This window comes from Notolepis coatsorum, assembly GCF_963971535.1.
Source record: "Notolepis coatsorum genome assembly, chromosome: 16".
Classification (NCBI taxonomy): domain Eukaryota; kingdom Metazoa; phylum Chordata; class Actinopteri; order Aulopiformes; family Paralepididae; genus Notolepis; species Notolepis coatsorum.
The window spans coordinates 45,393,462-45,420,159 of NC_140180.1; the positions used below are offsets into that span (position 1 = coordinate 45,393,462).

At 48.7% G+C, this 26,698-nt stretch overlaps 1 protein-coding gene across 1 annotated transcript in view; it reads right to left on the reverse strand.

The window, feature by feature from the left end:
* The window catches only part of diaph2 (diaphanous-related formin 2), an 874,190-nt gene that overhangs the window by 786,163 nt on the left and 61,329 nt on the right, over positions 1–26,698 (reverse strand). The window contains exon 5 of the mRNA XM_084332019.1: positions 2,034–2,138. Coding sequence (XP_084188145.1) covers positions 2,034–2,138 — 105 coding nt within the window. The remainder of the gene's footprint in view (positions 1–2,033; positions 2,139–26,698) is intronic.

A 26,698-nucleotide genomic window follows, 5' to 3' on the forward strand; every position in this document is an offset into this window, starting at 1 on the left:
GTAGGGTATATCTGCAGTGCCGCAGCCCAATACATAGGAGGGGCCTGTACTGTGCATTGGGGGCCTGTACTGCGCATGCGAGAAACAAAGTAACATATAATATAGGACACTAGAAACATAAAGTAACATACAGAACATAAAGTAACATACAGAAAATAGGACCTAATGTCCAAAATATTTTTGTCTTAAACTGAATATCAATTGGATTAGGAGTAACCAAATAAAGCATTCAATGCAACCAATTGTCTATAGACTCGAATTTTTTATCTTAAACTGAATATCAATTGGATTACCAGCCCTGACTGTTACTCTAAGCGCAGTAGTGCACCGCACAGTACAGGCCCCCAACGCACAGTACAGGCCCCCAACGCACAGTACAGGCCCCTCCTATGTATGGGGCTGCGGCACTGCAGTTTTATGCTATTGTTTTTTTTATTCTTTTTATTTTTTACACAAAGCGCTCGCGTGTGTTCCCTTTATTTGGTGGCAGCGCCGCGTGCGACACTTATCGCCCAGAAACACAGGCGCAGATGCCCGGCCACTCCGCTAAGCTCACGTTAAGCTGGTTTCGTGGCCCCACTCCCTACCCTGCCGTGGCAGCGTGTGTGGTGAGGGATGTACGAGTGCGGAGATCCATTCTCTGGCTGACATTCAGCCACCTCCCCTCCTTTGGCGCTACAGAAGGTGAGAGCGAGGGGTGCGCCTGACAGACCGACGCACTCCCTTTTTGTCTTCTGTCCTTTTCACGGCGCAGATTAGGTTATTCGTTTGAATAATATATCCGTGCTCTGCGACGCATAATGGGGGCGCTGCGGAGAATTCAATCAATCTCTGATAGTCATCATTATCAATAATGCCAGTTAATTATCATAACAATGAGAAAGGTAATAAATGATTATGTCAGACGGGGGGGGGGGGGGGGGGGAATGGTAGAAATCACTTTACTTCTTCTGCCTTGATGTGATTCTCACCTCACACAGCAGCCCCCCACCCCCCCTGACTTCATAAAAGGGGATTGGAGAATTCACCCTAAACCCTGTGGATTACCAGCACACTGGCTTCTCTGCTCTTGGTTGGTTTTCAGTAGGGATGCTCGATATTAGATTTTTTTACCGATACCGATATACCGATATTGTCCAACTCTTAATTTCCGATACCGATATCAACCGATACCGATATATGCAGGGTTCCCCCCCCCCCAAAAAATGGAATAATTTCAGGTAATTAACATTACATATCTCTTGTTGTGGAATTAACACAACATTATGCATACTTTTGACAATAAATAAAATCAGAATTTGTTCTTACTTGCTTGCCTGGGTAAATAAAGGTTATAGAAATGTAAAAAAAACAAACAAAAAAAAACGTAAACCGATACCGATATTTTCCGATATCACATTTTAATGCCGATATCGGCCGATAATATCGGACATCCCTAGTTTTCAGTGATGATGACAGTTGCTGCTTCTGAATTTATTTATTTATTGCTATGTACTACATACATAAAGTACATCATACTGTTGCAGCTTACTGTTTCAGACAGTACATGGAGTGCAATTTGTGCAACACACTACATACTGTACAGCCTACTTGGGAGGACCTGCACACCCAGGTGGAAGAGGCTGTTCGTAATAGCAGGAGGAAATAATGCACTCACAGCTGTTTTCCTGCTTGCTAGCTACGCAGTCAGGAGGAGAGAGAGAGAGAGAGAGAGAGAGAGAGAGAGAGAGAGAGAGAGAGAGAGAGAGAGACCAAGTAGGAAGAGAAGGAGGGAACCAGAAAGTAAGGAGATCAAGTTATTGATCACATTATTCTATAGTGTCATGATATTTCATCAGAGTCTGCCTGTCTGAAGGAGAGGGGCTTTGATTGATTGATTGATTGAAAACGTTATTAACAGATTGCAGACTGGGTACAGTACAGTACGGCTCAATACATACAATTGTTAAGGGGATGCAGACCAGAGAAAGACTTTCGTCTTGTTTACATCAGGGTCCCCCATTTTGTGGCTGTGGTCGGACTCTCTCACTTACAGATTTGGACGTGGCTGAGATGTACTGGACCACCATTTCACGCTTGGTGCTCAGGTCCTTCCTACGTAGAGGGGCTCTGCGTTCCTCGTTCAGGTTCATGTCCTCCTGTAGACACACACACACACACACACACACACACACACACACACACACACACACACACACACACACACACACACAACAAGTTATTGAAGAGAGAGGGGGTTTTAATGGTAGATGTTGGTTATTACTAGCCATAAGAAGTACTTCAGTTTTTTTAATATCGGTAGGCCGATAATATCGGACATCCCTATCCAAAATATTTATTTTCTGTGGCACTTGAGTTGACTGCAGCCCACTCGCTGCGATTCTATCCAACGGGGCAACAGCACAGCAGTCAAAAACTGTCCTCAAAAGCAGAGCATTCATATGTGCTTTTCTTTAGTTTCTTTGACCGAGCGCCCAGAAAAAAACACAACTCACTCGCTCCCTTGGAATTGATCGGGATCACAGATGATAGAAGAAAATAAGGTCTAGGTTGAAAATGCTCCTTCAACATGTTCAGTGTAGATATTGAGAACATCCAAGTGTTCCAATCGTTAGAAAACAAATATATATATGATTATTTCCCCCCTGATTCAATCACACGACTGAACACAGATGACCTATTTACTTTCAGTTACGAGCCCCTTGTGATTCTCTTGTGATCCGGTCCCACAGTTTATATCTGGATACATCGTGCTTCACAATCTGTCTCTCTATTTCTCTAACATACAACCCCACAAGTAGCAATGATAATTAGTCCTGAACATAAAGGCATTACGGTCTGGAGGGAGAGACAGAGAGAGAGAGAGAGAGAGAGAGAGAGAGAGAGAGAGAGAGAGAGAGAGAGAGAGAGAGAGAGAGAGAGAGACTCAAACAGCACTCCTCTACATTGAAGCCATGTAATCATGTCATGACAGGGTAGATAGGCAGTACGTGCACCTTATTGGGAGTATAGCGCTTCATGCTACATATACTCTGCATCACAAAAGAAGCCTTTCACATGTGGGAGTCGAGGGGACAGAGTGAAGGCCAGACAGAGCACTAAAAGCTCGGGGAATGACATGATGATTAGAATTGAAGGGGAGGGGGGGGGGTTGTTTATCAGGAGCACTTTCACATGAAGAATAAAAAGAGAGGAGAAAAAACCATCATGATCAGTTTTATGACAGGGAGGCTAATATACTACTGTGTGGAGTCATGCTGCCCTCTGCTGGGCACCGGTGAGAACGATTCTGTTGCTTTTGCTGATCTGATTTGGCTGTGGTTCCTCTGTGTGTGTGTGTGTGTGTGTGTGTGTGTGTGGTGTGTGTGTGTGTGTGTGTGTGTGTGTGTGTGTGTGTGTGTGTGGTGTGTGTGTGTGTGTGTGTGTGTGTGTGTGTGTTTGTGTGTGTGTGTGTAGGTGTAGGTGTAGGTGTGTGTGTGTGTGTGTGTGTGTGTGTGTGTGTGTGTGTGTGTGTGTGTGTGTGTGTGTGTGTGTGTGTGTGCGTGTGTGTGTGTGTGTGCGTGCGCGTATGTGTAGTTGTGTGTGTGTGTGTGTAGTGGCCAGTGTAAAGCCGGGGATATCAAGCTGACAAAATAACCATATTATGCACCTCCATGAGAAGGACGTGTTATATGGTGGTTTGAACTTCTTGCCTTGGACAAATCCAGTGGGCACCTTGACCCAAATTCCTCCCAACTACATTCTCCTCCCAGTAAATACCCTCGGAGATAGGAAGCCATTAACTTCCTTTTTCGGAACACGGGAGAGGAGGACAAAATGGAGTTGAAACTGTTACAATTGGCCCTTTTTTTTCAGACCAGGAAACCAGCAGGATTTTTAATTAATCTCTGAACCCTGCTAATTTGGCTTCTTGATTGGCATTCAATTAACGAGGCAAAGCATGGCAGAGAGAAGAAGGAAATGTGTAGTGGGTGGGGTGGGGGGCGGGGGGGCCTGCGGGACGCTCGTCAGGGGCCAAACTGGAGGAATGAGCCCTCTTCGAGCTGCCTCAAAATGATTTATGCTCTATTATTAATTATACCCCCGTAGCCTACATGGAATTGTAGCTGGGGTAATTGAAACATACCGCATGCCGGTATGAGTCCCCTGTCCGCGATGACAGTGGAGATATCTCAGAAGTGCAGTATGTTGGTAAGATCGCGTCTCGTGTTTTGTCATGTTTGCCAACCTCTGCCTGACTGTTGCTAATGCTAATCAGGCCGCGCTTACCTCTGGCATGCGCCCGAATCAGCATTCAGCGCTGCTGCTGTGGGAGACGACCTCAGAAAGCAGAGAGCCAGAGGAAATAGTGGTCCGAGATGGGCATAAATTACAAAGTGATGCTGAGCAATGTGCCTGTGAACGTGGAGCAATGGGCCTGTGAACGTGGATCAACCCCCGGTCCCGGACTGCCTGGGGCTCTGGGCACCCACAGGCTTCTATTTGCAGGGCAGTGTAATGAATGGCTACCATCATATCTGTCTGCCACTGAAATGGATATGGATACGAGCCAAGTGACGAGAAGAGTGGGTTTAGGTGGAGAGAGAGAGAAGTACAAAAACAAAAGTGTTTGTTTTGCCTCAACATATTGATTTTTTTGTCCACCACCCCCAAGTTTGATTCATGGGGAGAGCGTGGGGGCACGCAGAGTGGTTCTCCTGTTGGCTGGTTTTAGTGTCCCAGAGCAGGGTATAACTGCTGAGGGATCACATAGGAGTGTAATACCGGGAGTGTTCATCCTGGCAATGAGGCATAGCAAAGGCATGCAAAAAAAACTCAAACTAGCCTCATCCACACTGCAACATCTCTCTCTCTCTCTCTCTCCTCTCTCTCTCTCTCTCTCTCTCTCTCTCTCTCTCTCTCTCTCTCTCTCTCTCTCTCTCTCTCTCTCTCTCTCATGCATTCCCTTCACAGTGAGCAGCAGAACACTGGCACATGCTGTATTTGGCAAGGAGAGTTGAATATGGGGATAAATCAGTACTCTGCCCGCAGTCAGCATGTCAAACACGCCAATATCATTTACTGTACTATTGAGCGAAAGTCATACGGTCAGGCAGATGTTGTCTAGAGGACAGGACGGAGAGAGGACGAGAGTGAGGACGAGACCATTTATCTGTCTGTCCCCGCTGGTCACTCTGGTCCCTGTAACCCCCCCCCCCCCCCCCCCCCCAGCCCGCACTTTTCCACACAGTCATGGGTTTGAATGCTAATGAAAGGGAATGGGAGAGTCAAGGGTGTTTTTGTATGTATGGAGATGGGGGTAGTACATACGATGGGAGGAAGGGGTGGGGGGTGGCTTGAATGTATCAACATACACTCAACAAGGAATCTCTGGGTGTCTGTCTGTGAGGCGCATATCTTGACAGGCACGCACTCGGAACAGGCAGGCACTCCAAACGGACACGCACTCGGAACAGGCAGGCACTCCAAACGGACACGCACTCGGAACAGGCAGACACTCGGAACAGGCACGCACTCGGAACAGGCAGGCACTCCAAACGGACACGCACTCGGAACAGGCACGCACTCCAAACGGACACGCACTCGGAACAGGCACGCACTCGGAACAGGCACGCACTCGGAACAGGCAGACACTCGGAACAGGCAGACACTCGGAACAGGCAGACACTCGGAACAGGCACGCACTCGGAACAGGCAGACACTCGGAACAGGCACGCACTCGGAACAGGCACGCACTCGGAACAGGCAGACACTCGGAACAGGCACGCACTCGGAACAGGCACGCACTCGGAACAGGCACGCACTCGGAACAGGCAGACACTCGGAACAGGCAGACACTCGGAACAGGCAGACACTCGGAACAGGCACGCACTCGGAACAGGCACGCACTCGGAACAGGCAGACACTCGGAACAGGCACGCACTCGGAACAGGCAGACACTCGGAACAGGCAGACACTCGGAACAGGCAGACACTCGGAACAGGCACGCACTCGGAACAGGCACGCACTCGGAACAGGCAGACACTCGGAACAGGCACGCACTCGGAATGGGGACTGCAGTCTTGGCTTGTTTTGAAGGGGAAAAGTCAGAATAAAGGGCCTGGACACTACAGGGGCAGTGGAAGGGCCTTGTTGCTTCGCTAGATGATGATAATGTCAACTGGTTTATGTGCAGCTCTATTATATCCCGCAGCACCAACCCATTAAGAGCATTAAGAGTCTGTCGCCGCGACCGCTGGAGCCCGAGACTCCATCACTGCAATTACTGTTGTGCATTTTGATCAGGGGCTCTGAGCTCCAGCTGTGCACATCTTGGAGAAACCAAGGACGGCACAGACACACACACACACACACACAATACAGACACACATACAATACAATACAGACACACATACAATACAGACACACACACAATACAGACACACATACAATACAATACAGACACACATACAATACAATACAGACACACATACAATACAGACACACATACAATACAGACACACACAGACACACACACACAGACACACACACACACACACACACACACACACACACACACACACACACACACACACACACACACACACACACACACACACACACACACACACACACACACACACACACACACACACACACACACACACACACACACACACACACACACACACACACACACACACACACTTCTCATGGAGGAGCTGAAAGCACAAACATTTTCTATGCATTTGAACTCGGTCTGGGGTAATGTACACACTGCCCTCCTCCACGGTTAGTTTGATCTGAAGTCGCAGGAAGAGTTAATTGACCACCTCCAGATCTCTTTGATGACCTACCAGTAAGAGGCAATGTGCTAGTGAGGCCTTTGGCCGAGGCTCTGCATAGACCCCTTTCAAGAGGGGGAAGCCGTCTTTTCCCATCCATTAATGCACAGCAGGTGGCTCATGTGCCACAGGTCATCCCTTCATTTGGAGCGAGCTGGCAGATCTGAGGCTGTAGCTACTGTATGTAGCACCACGATAACAATCGATAGCCCTATTAGTAGGGATGTCCCGATCCGATCACGTGATCGAGATCGGCGTCGATCACGTGCTTTTCAGAGGCTCGGGGATCGGGAAAAAATAATAATAAAAATCGGCAGTCAAAAAAAGATAAATTTTATTCAACAAACATGACCATGTCCACGTCTTAAACTCATACGGAGGCCTTAGTTTTGGTTTTAAATTACATATAATATATCATCATTAATGTATTTATTGTCACACAGAGCAGAATAATTGTCCACAACAAACACATTCCCCTTTAATTTACACCGCTGCAACAAACACACTCCCTTTAATTTAGACTGGCTACACGCTCCACATCACAACAACAGACTCAAGGAAGCATGCCACGAGCTAACGCTAACGCTACTCTCTGCTATGTTGTGGAGACTCAGGGAAGCATGCCACGAACTAACGCTAACGCTACTCTCTGCTATGTTGTGGAGACTCAGGGAAGCATGCCACGAGCTAACGCTAACGCTACTCTCTGCTATGTTGTGGAGACTCAGTGAAGCATGCCGCGAGCTAACACTAACACTAACGCTAACGCTACTCTCTGCTATGTTGTGGAGACTCAGTGAAGCATGCCGCGAGCTAACACGGTTCATATCCACTGACTTGAGCAGCTAGACTTAATGTCAGAGGTTTGGAACTAAGCATTTTAAAATAGAAAGTCAAGCCAGTTGCAATGTTTGCAAGGAGGACAGGCTGGAGGCGAAGTTTTCAGATTAACTTTTCACCTGGAGGATAACGTGACTGAGGATTATCGTCGGCGTTTCAGACCAGAATGGACCATTACGTAAGTCGAACACTGAATGTATACTAATGTGCAAACATATATTGAAACTTTTAATATTTCTCATATGAAGCAGAAGCACATTTCTCAGGGTGAATGTAATAACAAAAGCCCCAGGCTTGCAAACCGAAAGTCACGAAAGGGGCTACAGAGGGGCTTGTCTCGCTCCGCCAGTTTCTGACAAAAATGCGTCAAAATTGATTACTAATGTGAAAGATCGGATCGGAAACGATCGGATCGATAGATATTTAAAATCACATGATCGGGATCGGATCGGAAGCAAAAAAAGGCGATCGGGACATCCCTACCTATTAGTATTACCTGGGGAACTCTAGTCATTTGTAATAGTCGTGTCTGTGATCTTAATCCCGTGTCTGTAATATATGCGAAATCCCAGCGCAAATTACCTACCATATTTTAAACACAGAGGTCATCCGGTAATATCAGTCGTGTGCAAAGCAACATCGCTGTGATTTAATTTTTTTGTGGTACTGTAGTAAAATCAATACAGGAAGCTTTTAAATGCCTTCTCAGTCCAAACACCATATCAATCTGCTTCACCTCAGCGTGGAGATCAATAAATCGACCTACAGTTGCTTCTTGAAAAATACATTTCCACCCAAAGTAGGTGCACATACTGTAACTGTTCAATCAATAGCAAGTTCATTCTTTCTTTTTCATAGATTTGATTTATCATTGAAAAAATATTGAACTATTGATTTCATCTTTGCATCAGTGCAGTTGCTGGCGTTATAAATTAGTTTGAGGAGCCATTTGAAACAATAATGTTCCAATGCGCCCAAAGACGGCCAGTCAAAATCGTGGGCATCTCAAGTTCAATCTCAGGATACTTCAGTAAAAACAGATCCCGGGCAAACATGCATCTGGAAATCACAGAGGTCGCGGGTAATGTTCTGTTATCGTGAGTTCCCATGTAATACTAGTCCCCATGTAATACTAGTCCCCATGTAATACTAGTCCCCATGTAATACTAGTAATACTAGTCCCCATGTAATACTAGTCCCCATGTAATACTAGTCCCATGTAATACTAGTCCCCATGTAATACTAGTCCCCATGTAATACTAGGGATGGGAATTGATAGGATTTTATCGATACGATTCCATTATCGATTCTGCTTATCGATTCGATTCTTTATCGATTCTCTTATCGATACCTGATCAATTTATAATTTAAATAAATAAATTGGAAATGCAACAGAACTAAGCTGGTTAGAATAACAACATGCAACTTGACATTTCTGATTGTCATTTATTGTTGAGCCCCCATGTCAGGGGCGACAGTGGCTCGGGAGGTAGAGCAGTCGTCTGGCAATCCGGAGGTTCCCGGTTCGATTCCCGCTCCTCCCGGGCAGCGTGTCGATGTGTCCTTGAGCAAGACACTTAACCCCTAACTGCTCCCGATGAGCAGGTTGGCACCTTGCATGGTTGCCTGCGCCGTCGTTGTGTGAATGTGTGAGTGATTGGGTAAAATGTAAGGAACAAATTGTAAAGCGCTTTGGATAAAAGCGCTATATAAAAAAGCAGCCATTTACCATGTCAGAAAAATACAAAAACTGTAAAAAATAAAACATTAACTATAGCCTACACCTAAATAAAATAATGTATTTGAGATTCTCTTAAAATGTATTTATTTTTTTATTCTTAAACTAATTTAATCTATTGAATAACAGTCGTTATTCCTCTGACTTCTGTCTCACACACACACACACACACACACACACACACACACACACAGACACACAGAGCTCCCTCCCCGGGCCCCTGTCCTGTAGGTATTGGCTTGTGTTGCTACACGGACACATTTGTATGTTGCACCATGGTACTTCCTGTCTGACGGACTTAGTAAATAAACAATCCGGCTCTTATTATATGTGAACTAAAGAGTACAATGTTTACAGAACAGTCCCCACCCGCTGTTTTATTGTATTTGTACCTGTACTATCCGCTGTCAGCTGTTTATCTCTCTTTGTGAGCTTGATTAAATAGCGTTAGCTCACGTTAGCTAGCGATAGCTCCGCGGCTAATTTTAGCTCACCCTAAACTAAATCAATGAAAGCATTCAAGTAGTTTTCACTGCACATAGAAGTAGCCAAACAGCGGGAGCATTTCGGGAGCATATGACCAAAAGCCAGGCAATTTCGAGCCCTTAAGGAATCAAATAGAGTCTGCCATGGCTACATGCTAACGCGCGCAACTGTAGGAAAAACCTGGCAGCGTTAAGGGAATCGAAAGTCACAGGAGCCACACGGTTCCAGGCATCGGCCAATTAGGAACCGGTTCCCAACGGGAACCGGTTTTCGATTCCCATCCCTATGTAATACTAGTCCCATGTAATACTAGTCCCCATGTAATACTAGTCCCATGTAATACTAGTCCCCATGTAATACTAGTCCTCATGTAATACTAGTCCCCATGTAATACTAGTCCCCATGTAATACTACTCCCTGTGTAATACTGCTCCCCATGTAATACTGCTCCCCATGTAATACTAGTCCCCATGTAATACTAGTCCCGTGTAATACTACTCCCATGTAATACTACTCCCCATCTAATACTACTCCCCATGTAATACTAGTCCCATGTAATACTAGTCCCATGTAATACTAGTCCCATGTAATACTAGTCCCCATGTAATACTAGTCCCCATGTAATACTGCTCCCCATGTAATACTAGTCCCATGTAACACTAGTCCCCATGTAATACTAGTCCCATGTAATACTAGTCCCCATGTAATACTAGTCCCCATGTAATACTAGTCCCCATGTAATACTAGTCCTGTGTAATACTAGTCCTGTGTAATACTACTCCCTGTGTAATACTGCTCCCCATGTAATACTGCTCCCCATGTAATACTAGTCCCCATGTAATACTAGTCCCATGTAATACTACTCCCCATCTAATACTAGTCCCATGTAATACTAGTCCCCATGTAATACTAGTCCTGTGTAATACTAGTCCCATGTAATACTAGTCCCCATGTAGTACTAGTCCTAATGTAATACTAGTCCTGTGTAATACTAGTCCTGTGTAATACTAGTCCCATGTAATACTAGTCCCCATGTAGTACTAGTCCCATGTAATACTAGTCTCCATGTAATACTAGTCTCCATGTAATACTAGTCCCATGTAATACTAGTCCCATGTAATACTAGTCCCCATGTAATACTACTCCCCGTGTAATACTACTCCCTGTGTAATACTGCTCCCCATGTAATACTGCTCCCTATGTAATACTAGTCCCCATGTAATACTAGTCCTGTGTAATACTAGTCCCCATGTAATACTAGTCTCCATGTAATATTAGTGTGAGGATTGGTTCATTCCCCGCCACAGGCTTCTTAAGGTACTGTGATGATTGGTCCGTTCCCCGCCACACGCTCCGCTCCTTTAAGGTACTGTGTTGATTGATGCATTCCCCGCCACACGCTCCGCTCCTTTAAGGTGCTGTGTTGATTGGTGCATTCCCCGCCACACGCTTTTGGAGCAAGTGTCAATTCCAGCGCACACCTGTCATAGTTTTTGATTAGCGCCCCAGAGGCTTTTTATACTGGGACTTCCCTTCAATCGATGTCGGGGTCGTTTTGGAATACAACTGCTTTTGCCTGCTTTTTCCCCGTTGCTGTGCCTCGTCTACTTTCCCTCCAGGACTTTCTGTGGAGATCCGCTAATGAGAACCTTGTTCCCCGTTTGGAGCTGCGCCTCGTTTACCCGCTTTACGCGTTTGCGCTTGGGTGAGTTGGAACCAAACCCCTCTGGATTATTCTGTCTGTGTGTGTGACGAACACAGAAGATTATCATTTTTGCTTGCACTGGACTCAGTTGAAGTGTGTGTTTAGAAGAGACACTGAAGATATCATTTCTGTTTGCACTAAACTCAGCTAACTTGTGTGTTGTGGAGAACACTGAAGATTGTCACTGTTCATTGGTTCTGGACACAGCTAAGGGAGGAGGGAACCACACTGCCTCTGTGTTCCGTTGGACTGTTATTGATATCTCTCTCTCCGTTTTCCACCTCGAGTTAAAGCTGGGAGTATCTGCAGAGCCGCTACAACGTCAAATACCGATTCCCCACTGCTATCACCAGGAGGATCTGCAGAGCCGCAGAGAACTCTGCCGATGGCAGTCTCCCTTGTTGTTTCATAATTGTTACTTTACCCCCTTTTGTGACTCTGTAAATAAATACGCCCTAGTATTTGGCTAACTCTAAACTTCCTGTCTGTGCCGTGCGATTGAGGTCGGTTCAAACCCTAACATTACGACTAGGCACGATATTGATTTTTTGACACCGATATAGATAACTTTATGCTCCTCAAGCCGATAACCGATACCGATAACCGATATTTATTGTATTATAATTTTTTTTTTAAATGTATATATATATATAATTTTTTTTTATCATTTTTTTTTTAGTATTTATAAGCTCCGACGTCATCGGTACTGCTATCGGTACTCGAGAAATTATGGAGTTTTTTTTTTAGGAATTTAAACGTCGCAAACTAATCTTGTTGGCCGTTGTCTATATCTCTCCTGCCTCTGTGTCTCTGTGCTCTCTCCTCTCTTCCCCTCCCACACACACACACACACACACTCACACACACACACACACACACACACACACACACACACACACACACACACACACACACACACACACACACACACACACTCACACTCACACACACACACACAGGTGCTGCGCTGCCGAGTACAGACAGCTCTGCTCTCATAATGGCGGACAGAACGAAACGTTCAAAAGTCTGGGTCTATTTTACTAAAGTCGGTGCTGACAACGCTTGTTGCCACAAGTGCAACAAGACATTTGCCAGTAATGTATAAGCGCTGGTACTTGTCAATGTGGCTGGCGGGGAGATAACGTTAGCTCCGAGTAGAGTAATGGCTGACAATCCGGAGGTAAATAAACGAACGAGAGCTTCTGATTGGTGGTAAGAAGAAGAGGTGGGTGCAAGCGGTGGGACGTCATTGGCAGATCGACTGTCTGTCTCCGAATGTAACGTGACTACGTCACAGCCAAGAAAGGGAGCGCTGGATTTGTGAAAAACTCCCTGTTCCTAAACCACACGCTATCAGTTTTACCACAGTACTGGCAAAACGGGAGGAGGCTATAATAAAAACAAGCGCCCTTCATCCAAATCCACCCACATCGGATTTCTTTTAACCAAAACATTTATTATATGTTATCGGAGCTATCAATAACGTTATCGGGTTTATCGGGATGACGTCATAATTGCTGATATCGGCCCGATAATTATCGGCCCGATAATTATCGTGCATCCCTAATTACGACCCGACCATGAGGACCTCAGCCGACACAGACAGGGTCAGGGCAGCGTTGGCGGTCCAGATCGAGTTGATCAACGACCACACCAAACAGTTGGGTGCGGCTGCGGCTGCTTTACAGGACCTCCGGGCCGAGGTCCAGCTTATTCTGGATGCCATTGACACTCTGGCCACCCAGCAGACTACCCAGGGGTATCAGCAGGCTGTTGTTCTGCACCAGCTTCAGGCTCTCAGTACAGCATTAAACACTCTGCTTTTAACCCCACCTGTCCCAGGAGTCTCAGCCAGCTCTCCACCCACGGCAGACCTCGCACCTCGGGAGCCCCGTCTCTCCGAACCACGTCTGTTCGAGGGTAACTTCGAGGATTGTGCCACATTCATCATGCAGTGTGAGTTGGTCTTCCTTCATCAACCCAGCCGTTTTTCGTTAGAGGGATCCCGAGTAGCCTACATGACTAACCTGCTCACGGGCCGAGCAGCACAGTGGGTTACTGCCTCCTGGGCAATGGGGGCTGATTTCTGTTTTTCCTACCCAGACTTCGTGGCAGAGCTCCGCAGGGTTTTCCACCACCCAGCCCGTGGCCAGGACCCAGGAGCTCGGTTGGGCACCTTCCGGCAGGACAGTGGCAGTGTCAGAGACTACGCGCTGGAGTTCAGACTGGCCGCAACGGAGAGCGGTTGGAACGATCAAGCGCTTCGTCTCACCTTCCTGAGGGGGCTCAACGACGCAGTAAGGGACCAGCTCGCGACCCAAGAGGAGCCCGATTCTCTCGAGGGCCTGATCAGCCTCGCTATCCGCATCGACGGACGCCTCCGGGAGAGAAGGCGTGAGCGAGCACGACTGGGACCCCCAGACGTACCCCCCGAGTACCACGACCTCGAGGAGGTTTTCAGTAAGTCCCGGGCTCAGGCCCTTCCGCCTCACCGGCCTTACGACTGTGCCATTGACCTCCGCTCGGGGGCTTCCCTTCCCGGCAGCCGCCTCTACAGTGCTGACCGTCCTGCCCCCTCCGTGACTGGTGGGGTTTTTCCCTCCCGAGCTGTGACCGAGGAGGAACCCATGCAGCTGGGACGCACCCGCCTCAGCCCGGCCGAACGGGAGTCCAGGCTCAGGTCCGGCCTTTGCCTCTACTGCAGCCGGGATGGACACCGTGTCTCCAATTGCCCTACCCGGCCAAGAAGACCAGGCTCGCCGGGACCCCGGGAGATCCTGGTGAGCCGCTTTTTCTGTTCCCCCACCCGTGCACCACCTAACCGTCTGACGAACGTCACCCTAGCCTGGGCGGACCAGCGGGCGACGGTGGGTGCACTCATCGACTCTGGTGCTGATGGGAGTTTCCTGGACGTTGAGTTTGCCACCCGGGCTAACATTCCACTTGAGGACCTCGAGAGGCCCTTGGAGGTCTTCGCGCTGGATCATCGCCGCCTGGCTGACATCACTCAACGCACCTGTCCAGTACTTCTCACCATTGCTGGTAACCACGTTGAGAGACTCCAGTTTTTCATCACCAGCTCTCCTCTTGTCCCGGTAGTCCTGGGTCGGCCCTGGCTCGCGCTGCATGAGCCCCACATCGCCTGGTCCTCCGGCACCATCAGGGGGTGGAGCCCCTCCTGTCATGCCCAGTGTCTTCAGGTGCCGTCCAGCCCCCTCACCGGGTCCCAGTCCCCGTCTCCGGCCTCCCTCGCCGGTCCTCTGTCCCCGTCTCCGGTCCCCCTCTCCAGGCCTCTGTCTTTGTCCCCCTCTCCAGTGCCCCTGATCGCTGGCTTCCTTCGGTCCCGTCCGGGCAGGCCGGGGCCGAGTGGGTCGCTGTGTGGCTCCCGTGGAGGGGGGGGTACTGTGAGGATTGGTTCATTCCCCGCCACAGGCTTCTTAAGGTACTGTGATGATTGGTCCGTTCCCTGCCACACGCTCCGCTCCTTTAAGGTACTGTGTTGATTGATGCATTCCCCGCCACACGCTCCGCTCCTTTAAGGTGCTGTGTTGATTGGTGCATTCCCCGCCACACGCTTTTGGAGCAAGTGTCAATTCCAGCGCGCACCTGTCATAGTTTTTGATTAGCGCCCCAGAGGCTTTTTATACTGGGACTTCCCTTCAATCGATGTCGGGTCGTTTTGGAATACAACTGCTTTTGCCTGCTTTTTCCCCGTTGCTGTGCCTCGTCTACTTTCCCTCCAGGACTTTCTGTGGAGATCCACTGATGAGAACCTTGTTCCCCGTTTGGAGCTGCGCCTCGTTTACCCGCTTTACGCGTTTGCGCTTGGGTGAGTTGGAACCAAACCCCTCTGGATTATTCTGTCTGTGTGTGTGACGAACACAGAAGATTATCATTTTTGCTTGCACTGGACTTAGTTGAAGTGTGTGTTTAGAAGAGACACTGAAGATATCATTTCTGTTTGCACTAAACTCAGCTAACTTGTGTGTTGTGGAGAACACTGAAGATTGTCACTGTTCATTGGTTCTGGACACAGCTAAGGGAGGAGGGAACCACACAGTTCCGTTGGACTGTTATTGATATCTCTCTCTCTCTCCGTTTTCCACCTCGAGTTAAAGCTGGGAGTATCTGCAGAGCCGCTACAATGTCAAATACCGATTCCCCACTGCTATCACCAGGAGGATCTGCAGAGCCGCAGAGAACTCTGCCGATGGCAGTCTCCCTTGTTGTTTCATAATTGTTACTTTACCCCCTTTTGTGACTCTAAATAAATACGCCCTAGTATTTGGCTAACGCTGAACTTCCTGTCTGTGCCGTGCGATTGAGGTCGGTTCAAACCCTAACAACTAGTCCCCATGTAATACTAGTCCCCATGTAATACTAGTCCCGTGTAATACTAGTCCCCATATAATACTAGTCCCATGTAATACTAGTCCTGTGTAATACTAGTCCCCATGTAATACTAGTCCCCATGTAATACTAGTCCTGTGTAATACTAGTCCCCATGTAATACTACAGTAGTCCCCATGTAATACTAGTTCCCATGTAATACTAGTCCCCATGTAATACTAGTCCCATGTAATACTAGTCTTGTGTAATACTAGTCCCCATGTAATACTAGTCCCATGTAATACTACTCTCCATGTAATACTAGTGCCCATGTAATACTAGTTTTATAAAAAAAAAATTAACTTTTTTTTTAACTTTTTTTTTTTAAACTTTTTTTTCTTTCATGTCAACGTTCACACGCACAATATATGCTTACCTAGGATTTGACTTGATTCAACAACAAAGCAGTCGGAGCAATGACAAGCCGAAAACTGTCGAAATTGTAGTTATTTGAAGTTTGGATTTTTTTTTTACGACTGAGGTAGGTAAATTAAATTTCTTGAGACTAAAGTACCGAAAAAAGGTACCGTTGGGTACCGGTATCGATTCACAGGTACCGGTACCGGTATCGGTTCAAATGTGAAAGGTACCTGTTGTGAAGGGCCAGATTAAACCGAATATATATATTTATTTATATATATATATTTAATTGTATTTGTATATTCTCTAATATTCCCTGATATCCCTTGTATATTCCTTGTACAATATGCATTGAATATCCATTCTAGCCTACTGAACATCCCATAATAGTCTCCATTCTACTATTGGTCGAGACCTTGGTGCCAGGCTGCCATACCCCTCAGACCCAGTTCAAACGTACCGCTCCACATGTACGAACAAGTCCTAGTTCCGCGTAGGAATCTGGCTACCGCACCACTAATGGGACTATTTGTTCATAGTGTGTATATATACTGCGCTACTAAAGTAGGACTTTCTTTTCAGTCCAGTTTCTTACCCTCCAATAGAGTCACAGACGTAAAGCCTCCCCGCGACGCCACGTGTGGGAGTAAGGCCAAGTTCGCCTACCATCGGTATTGAGACATCGTGTATATTAATATTTGAATAGTCATATTTGGCACTATATCGTCGAGTTGGACGTAGTCTATTAAGCTAATAATAGTCTGTTAATATATAGTGCTTCGTGCGGTGAGAATACTACCGTAGTCAGTACCCCATCGTTTCGGGCAGAGAACTGGCTGCTTACCCAGGGTGGTTGACCCATGTGAAGCTGCACCCGAGGAGCCCCAGAGCCGACGAGCGAGTGGACCTGTATACCGGATTATTCTACCGACGACAGCCCGCCTTCCCAGGCACGGATTATGCTTTGTATACTTTGATTATTCCATGGATAAAGACCCCCGACACTGCCGTGTGTTGGAACCCCCCCCCCTGGAGAGGACGCAAGGTGAGGAGACGCTCTGCAAGACGAGGTCGCTTCACGTCTCTCCCCCGTGGACCGGAGAGAGCCGGCCCACAAAGAGTCCACCTGCTTTCATCTGTGGTCCAAGGATCGCCGGCGCATTGAACGGCACTACAGTGGGTTCACCTGGGATACCCTTGGCCGGACGAGGCAGCCGGATTCTACCCCCCCCCCCCCCTCCTACTCCTGTCGGCTTACAAGCGACCGGATTAACCCCCTCTTAGTGTATCCAGTCTTATAATCATTAAAGTATCATTGCTGTTATTCCTTAACTATTCCAGGTCGTATATTTACCACCTGCGCCATCAGAGATTGGACATTCTCTATTGATATACCGACGAATACTCTTTGCCATAAAAGTGCATACTATTTCAATTCATAAATGTAATTAAGTGATTACGTGCTTGCTCTACACACCATTGCTGTGTAGTAATAAACGCATACTTCGACTTCGTACATTTGTGTTGGATCCGTTTCATCTACGTGAGAGTGTTTATGATAATATATTTATGCCGTGTACTGGGTGGCCGAATATTAAGTACAAAGGTAGTGGTAGTAAGTATCATATCTAGTAATACAGTCAGGGAATTGTACCCCTCAGTTACAATTGGTCCTTCGAGCCGGAGGGTAATTAGTGTAATATTAATATAGTGTTATTAATATTGAAATGGCCTATGATGAACACTCCACGAAACGATCCTCCTAACCAACGCCCGCAGCGCGAACGACGGCTCCCTCAGTACTTAGAGGCTTACGCTGTCAGTCAACAACCTAGTCTTCTACTAACAGTAAACGCGGTAAAACTAGAAAGTAAAAGTATGTCTAACCCCAACGCCCAGACTACCCCGACCATAGAGGCCCCTACGGGCTCTAATGTAACTGACCAAGTTCACGGTGGGGACCAGTGGGAACCAGACATGACTTCACACCCCGCCAGTACTGAAGAAGTAGTCCCCGATGAGTCCCGGGAGGAATACAACGCTACCGAGAGAGAACTCGGCACGGAAGAAGACGGGGAGAGCACCGTGGAGATAGAGCTCCAAGGCTCCGCAAGGAGTACCCCGAGGGAAGGCTCCCCTATACAACCGCCTTCTCCCAGCGAGGCAGAGAGGACCCTACAGCAGGCCTTCCTCATCAGCCTGAACGCCGCTGCTGAACGCGACCGACTGCAGATCCAGCAGCGAAGCGAACACGAGCAGATACGTCTAGAAATAAGACGCATTCAGATGGAAGAGAATGTGGCCCGAGAACGAGCCGGTGCTCAACGGGACGCAGCGCGCGACAGACAGCAGTCGCAACTAATAGAACAGCTGATCAGACGGACAACACCCTCTCCCTCCGCCAGAGGCTCCAGGAACTCGTCTAGACACACCTCCAGGGCGGCATCCCCTAGCCGAGTAAACAACCCTGAACTTGACCAACAGACGAGGTCTATACCCCCCACAGACCACCTCCCCCCACCGGTCCAAGCGAGACCTAGCAACCGGGAAGGAGCAGCATATCCTGTGGAGAGGCTAAACCAGAGACTACAAGCACTGGATGACCTAACTGAAGACGAAGAGGAAGAGGAGGAGAACCACGCCCGAAGACAGCACAGTACTCTACCGGACCAGGAGGTCCGGTACAGCCCAGGCTATACCCCCGCGGAGCTGCGCTACAGACCCCCGACTCTATACACGGGTGAGCACGACGCACGACCCGCACCAAGGAACAGCACCTGGACAAGCGGGCCATGGTACACTGCCGGTACCAGCCCATACCAAGGAGCGGGAGGAGACTCGCCTAGGAGGCCTCTCCCCCAACGCTCGCCGATGTATCCACAGTCAGCGTCATACATTGGCACGCCTATGGTACCCGACTTCACCCAAGAGAACCGGGCCCAGTATACAGAACTCTGCATGTGTCTGGAGACCATGTTGGTGGATGTATTGGATGAACGCCACAAATACGCCATCCTACTGAAGCACTTAAAGGTGCCCCGCGCACATAATATAGCGCTCGCCTACGCGACTTCCACCACCCCATACACAGCAGCGCTGGTAGCACTGGACCAGAGGTATGGGCGCATATGGGATTACGTGATCCAGGAGATCCGACACATCGACCGCTTACCCCCAGCAATAGACAATCGAGCACTGGACGACCTGTCCATCAGAGTGCAGTCCCTGGTAGGGATGTTGGGAGCGCAAAGAGAGAAGGGGAGGCATGAACTTTACGCCAACTCAAATGTGGAAAGGATTCTGGAGAAGCTGCCGCCCGCTCGTCAGGAGCGCTTTAGGCGGCAGAGGGACCACAGAGACCCGAATGGCCCCGAACCGAACCTCCTCGATCTAGCAGACTTCCTGACGAGAGAAGTCAGCAGCCTACGGCTAGATACATTCGGACGGAGCACCCCTGGCTCCAGAGAAGGAACCAGACGACTAAATGATGGAAGAAGATCGGTGACTGTGATGCACCAATCGGAGTCAGTACCGAGCAGCAGGAGCCACAGTACCCCCTCCAGAACGGAGAAGTGGAAGATAGTGTGCCCCTACTGTGAGAAAGAACACTGGCTAGCGCAATGTGACTCATTCCCCAAGCTGAACGCGGAGGAAGCAGGTCAATGGATAAAGTCCAACAAGCGCTGTTTTCGCTGTGCGCGCTCACACATGGCAGCCGAATGCCGCTTAAAGAAAAGGTGCACCAAGTGCGATGGAGCCCATCTGGACATACTTCACGACAGTAACAGACGGCGCCCTTCACCCGCACCATCCAGCCGCAAAGCGAGCGTCATGTACATCGATCCCGCCAGCAGCAGTGGAGCCCGAGTACTCCTAAAAGTAGTGCGTGTGACACTAAGCTACCAGAATAAAGTCCTGGACACTTACGCCGTCCTCGATGACGGGTCAGAGAAGACCCTGCTGCTCGCCTCCGCTGCGGCCCAGCTAGGGCTGCGGGGAAGCGAAACCCAAATGACAATTCGGACAATAAGACGAGATTTGAAGACGATAAAGGGCGAGAATGTCTCATTCTCTATCGCAGCAAGCGGCCAGCCTGAGCGACGGTACCAGATTACAGACGCTTTCACCAGCCAAGAAATAGGACTGTCGCGGTACACATACCCCGTCGCCAAGCTGATGGAGAAATATGCACATCTGCGCAAGTTACCGATCCCGCTCATAGACAATGCTATGCCGACCCTGTTGATAGGCTCCGACCATGCAGACCTCATTGTCCCGATAGACCGGGTTCATACCGGACCCCGAGGCTGTCCTGCAGCAGTCGAGACCCGTTTGGGATGGACTCTCCAAGGCCCGCTCGCCAAATCTCTCAACCGAAGTACAGCCACTAGATGTCTCCACTCCCGAGTCACAGAGGGAGAAACCGCACTCCTGCAACACGTAGAGCGGCTATGGACCTTGGAACAAATGCCCTTTAAGAATGGAAAGAAAGACATTCGCTCTAAAGATGACATTTACGCCATTCACCTCCTCGAGACAGGGACCAAGAGAGTCCCGGTCAACGGCGTGTTGAGATACGCCACGCCACTCCTGCGGCGAGAAGGAATGCCTACTTTCCACGCCAAGACAGACGCCACAGAACGGTACCTGCTGAACACGGAGCGGCGCTTAGCCAAGAACCCCGCCCAAGAGAGTGTATACCGCGCTGAGATTGAGAAGCTCATCACAGCGGGACACGTCACAAAGATGGACATTAAAGAGGCTGACCAGACCACTGAATCGTGGTACGTGCCCCACCACAAGGTCCATCACAACGGTAAAGGCCGCATAGTATTTAACTGCAGCTACCAGATCGGATCCCAAAATCTGAATAAAGAGTTACTGCCCGGTCCCACACTCGGCCCCTCCCTACTCGGCGTTCTACTCCGCTTCCGCCAGGAAAAGGTGGCCATCAGCGGGGACATTAAAGGAATGTTCCTGCAGGTGAGATTAGTAGAGGCGGACAAGCCCCTGTTACGGTTCCTATGGAGAGAGAAGCCAGGAGATGAGCACCCAGCCATCTACCAATGGGAAGTCCTCCCCTTCGGAACGACGTGCAGCCCCTGCTGTGCTACATTTGCACTACAGAAACATGTAGCAGAGGACCCAGCAGCGGACGAAGAGGTCCGACACAGCGTAAAGAACAGCTTCTACGTAGACAACTGTCTACAAAGCCTTTCAACCCAAGAAGAAGCCGAGGCTCTCCTGATTAAACTCCGCGCCTCATTGATCAAAGGCGGCTTTGATCTCAGGCAGTGGGCCAGCAGCGATCCGCAAGTACTGCGCAGCCTCTCCTCCGAGGACAAGGCAGCCAGCAGCGAGACCTGGATGGCTACAATCCCGGGAGAAGCACAGGAGATGACCCTGGGATTGGTGTGGCGATTCAAAACAGATTCGCTTCACTACAGACACAAGCCCCTGACTACGGAGCAGGGAAGGCCGGCGGCGGCGCCAACCACCAGACGGAGTGTGTACACAACACTCGCCCGACAATATGACCCGCTAGGATGTATTCTACCGTACACCACCAGGGCAAAAATGATTGTACGAGCATTGTGGGACAAGGACCAGGGCTGGGACGACCCCATTCCCGCACACCTTGCATCCACCTGGAGAGAGTGGGAGATGGAGCTCCACTCACTCCCAGGCGTTAATATGCGCCGAAGCTACTTCCCACCCACGGTGAGGCCAGAGACATGTAAAATGGACTTACACGTCTTCAGTGACGCCTCAGAGGTCGCATACGGATCAGTAGCCTACTTACGGGCCCAAGACCAGGGGGGAGAGATCTACACAGCATTTGTCCTCGCCCGCTCGAGAATAGCCCCACGCAAGCAACAATCTATCCCACGTCTAGAGCTCTGCGCAGCCCTAGCCGGAGCGCACCTAGCCACGCTCATCCAACGTGAGCTCACCATACCGGTGTCTAGAACAATCCTGTGGTCAGATTCCACGACGGTACTCGCCTGGATCAAATCGGACTCATGCAAGTACAAAGTCTTCGTGGGGTCAGAGTCACAGAGATTCAAGACTTAACCGAAGAGTTAACCGGAGAAACAGAGTGGCGCTACGTTGATACAAAACAGAACCCAGCTGACGTCATCACCCGGGGGATGCCCCTGGATGACCTCACCCGTCGCAATGTCTACAGTGACGGCCCCGCATTCCTAAGACTCCCGGAAGGACAGTGGCCCATGCCTATCCCGAGGGAAGCAAGTCCAGAGGAGGTGGAAAATAAGAAGTCTGTGTTCTGTGGATTGAGCACCGTAGCCTCCACCGACCCTAACATAGACGATTGCACGTCCATAGAGAGTGCACAACAAAGAACATTCCTGCGGTACCACCCGGAGTGCAAGCCCCTCGGATATGTCTCCAGTGATGTGGCGGATATCGACCCAGTTACCCCCAACACACTCCTGATGGGGCGGCTAGATCCTGCATTACCCCAGACAATGTACCGGCCTGAAGAAGCGAACGGCCGACGAATGTGGAGGTACAGCCAAGTATTAGCCGACAAGTTTTGGAACAGTTTCCTACTGCACTACCTACCGTCTCTACAGACCCGCCAGAAGTGGGTAAAGGAGAGAGACAATTTGACAGAAGGAACAGTCGTCATGATTATTGATCAATCACTGCCCAGAGCTATGTGGCCGGCCGGCCGCGTAAGCAAAGTGATCACCGGTGCCGACGGCAAGGTCCGAGCAGCTGAAGTGCTCGTCCAGGGTCGCACTTACACCCGTCCCGTGGCGAGGCTCATAGAACTGCCCCGACTCCCAGACACAATCGATGATGACCATGACCCTACAACCCTATGACTTTGTGAAGTTGACTGACCCCTACAGCAAACCCTTACGTGTAAATAGACAACGCGATTAATCTGTCTCTGTTTAACTGATTAGGTCTGGGACCTATTCAGGGGGTGGCTGTTGTGAAGGGCCAGATTAAACCGAATATATATATTTATTTATATATATATATTTAATTGTATTTGTATATTCTCTAATATTCCCTGATATCCCTTGTATATTCCTTGTACAATATGCATTGAATATCCATTCTAGCCTACTGAACATCCCATAATAGTCTCCATTCTACTATTGGTCGAGACCTTGGTGCCAGGCTGCCATACCCCTCAGACCCAGTTCAAACGTACCGCTCCACATGTACGAACAAGTCCTAGTTCCGCGTAGGAATCTGGCTACCGCACCACTAATGGGACTATTTGTTCATAGTGCGTATATATACTGCGCTACTAAAGTAGGACTTTCTTTTCAGTCCAGTTTCTTACCCTCCAATAGAGTCACAGACGTAAAGCCTCCCCGCGACGCCACGTGTGGGAGTAAGGCCAAGTTCGCCTACCATCGGTATTGAGACATCGTGTATATTAATATTTGAATAGTCATATTTGGCACTATATCGTCGAGTTGGACGTAGTCTATTAAGCTAATAATAGTCTGTTAATATATAGTGCTTCGTGCGGTGAGAATACTACCGTAGTCAGTACCCCATCGTTTCGGGCAGAGAACTGGCTGCTTACCCAGGGTGGTTGACCCATGTGAAGCTGCACCCGAGGAGCCCCAGAGCCGACGAGCGAGTGGACCTGTATACCGGATTATTCTACCGACGACAGCCCGCCTTCCCAGGCACGGATTATGCTTTGTATACTTTGATTATTCCATGGATAAAGACCCCCGACACTGCCGTGTGTTGGAACCCCCCCCCCTGGAGAGGACGCAAGGTGAGGAGACGCTCTGCAAGACGAGGTCGCTTCACGTCTCTCCCCCGTGGACCGGAGAGAGCCGGCCCACAAAGAGTCCACCTGCTTTCATCTGTGGTCCAAGGATCGCCGGCGCATTGAACGGCACTACAGTGGGTTCACCTGGGATACCCTTGGCCGGACGAGGCAGCCGGATTCTACCCCCCCCCCCCTCCTACTCCTGTCGGCTTACAAGCGACCGGATTAACCCCCTCTTAGTGTATCCAGTCTTATAATCATTAAAGTATCATTGCTGTTATTCCTTAACTATTCCAGGTCGTATATTTACCACCTGCGCCATCAGAGATTGGACATTCTCTATTGATATACCGACGAATACTCTTTGCCATAAAAGTGCATACTATTTCAATTCATAAATGTAATTAAGTGATTACGTGCTTGCTCTACACACCATTGCTGTGTAGTAATAAACGCATACTTCGACTTCGTACATTTGTGTTGGATCCGTTTCATCTACGTGAGAGTGTTTATGATAATATATTTATGCTGTGTACTGGGTGGCCGAATATTAAGTACAAAGGTAGTGGTAGTAAGTATCATATCTAGTAATACAGTCAGGGAATTGTACCCCTCAGTTGCAGTACCCATCCCTAAATACTAGTGCCCATGTAATACTAGTGCCCATGTAATACTAGTCCCCATGTAATACTAGTCCCATGTAATACTAGTCCTGTGTAATACTAGTGCCCATGTAATACTAGTGCCCATGTAATAGCAGTCCCCATGTAATACTAGTCCCGTGTAATACCAGTCCCCATGTAATACTAGTCCCGTGTAATACTAGTCCCCATGTAATACTAGTCCCCATGTAATACTAGTCCCCATGTAATAGCAGACATGGGGAGACACAGAGAGCGACAGAGAGAAGAGGATCTATCCAGCTGCTCTGGTTCCAGCGTTGGCTAACTCAGCAACAGTGGAGCAACAGCTGGTCGGCGGCGGTGGCGTCTAAAGTGCATAAGCAAATAAACCCTTTTTCCTTTTGATTTCATTACTGTAATTATACTTTCCACCGCAAACTGTTGGGGGCCCTTCAGCTGTCAGAGTGGGCAGACATGCCTTCCCTGTCGCCTGTCACTGAGCAAATTGAAGGCAAGGTTTAATGTCATGCCGTTCTGAGCACAAACATAGTAATTGAGAGGTGGGGTGAGAGACAGGGATGAGCACCCAGGCAAGAAGACCCTGAGCGTTAACGTCACCCCTGATGACTACCAGGGCTGCCAGCCACCCTCTCTCTACAGACTATTGTCTGAGAGGAAAGGGGGGAGGCGGGGCAACACACAAACACACACACGGACACACATACATGTACCGGTACACACAAACACACACACACGGACACACATACACATACACACACAGACATACACATACACTCATACGCACACACACACATACACACACATACGCACGCACACACACACACACACACACACACACACACATATGCACATACAAACACGCACATACAAACACACACATACACATACACGCACGCACATACACATATGCACATACACACACACACACACATACACACACACACACACACACACACACACACACACACACAACCTATGCAATGAAGCCAGGGTAATTCAGCTCTCCACTTCAAAGAGAGGGACTGAATGCTTCTTGGTGGATATCAATCCTGCAGTACATAGCAGGCCGGCCAGCCATTTCAATGGAGTGAAATCACAAGCGTGCAAGAGCTTTATCCTGACAGATGGGTTCGAGTTAACCTGGGCAGGGGCCTGGGGAGCATGTTTAGGTGGAGGTACTGGTGGGTGGAGGCATGACACCTTAAATACAAGCTAGTACAGTAACTAGTGTTATTCCAGGCTCAGGCCCAGTATATCGTGTATTACTTAAAAGTCCAAATCCACCCTGAAATAGAATTCACATGTGCTATTTCTATGATAATTGTATGGCTCCGTTTCAATTTGTGAATTTGAACAAGTCTCTCCTGGTCTCTTCAGTGAATAAAGAACAAGTGAATAATGGAACAACTTCTAGGACATTATGACAGTAGTCATGGTGATTCTACTGGGATATGGGTACATTTTCAGATTCAGAGCCATATGCCCTACATGTAATTAAAACCCATTCGGATGTCATATCTCGAATGAAGATTCTATGAGTCACCGATTCATTGTCATGGGATTTACTCCAGAAAGAGTCCCCATGATGACATCACAAATTCAAGTCTTGATGCTCCGATTTCCAGCGTAAGCTGACATTATACTTGTACTTCAAACTGTCATCAGGGTACTACTGGAGGTGTCTGTGGTGCTGGCAGAGGGTAATGATCCTAATGGAGGTGTCTGTGGTGCTGGCAGAGGGTAAGGGTCCTAATGGAGGTGTCTGTGGTGCTGGCAGAGGGTAAGGATCCTAATGGAGGTGTCTGTGGTGCTGGCAGAGGGTAAGGGTCCTAATGGAGGTGTCTGTGGTGCTGGCAGAGGGTAAGGATCCTAATGGAGGTGTCTGTGGTGCTGGCAGAGGGTAAGGGTCCTAATGGAGGTGTCTGTGGTGCTGGCAGA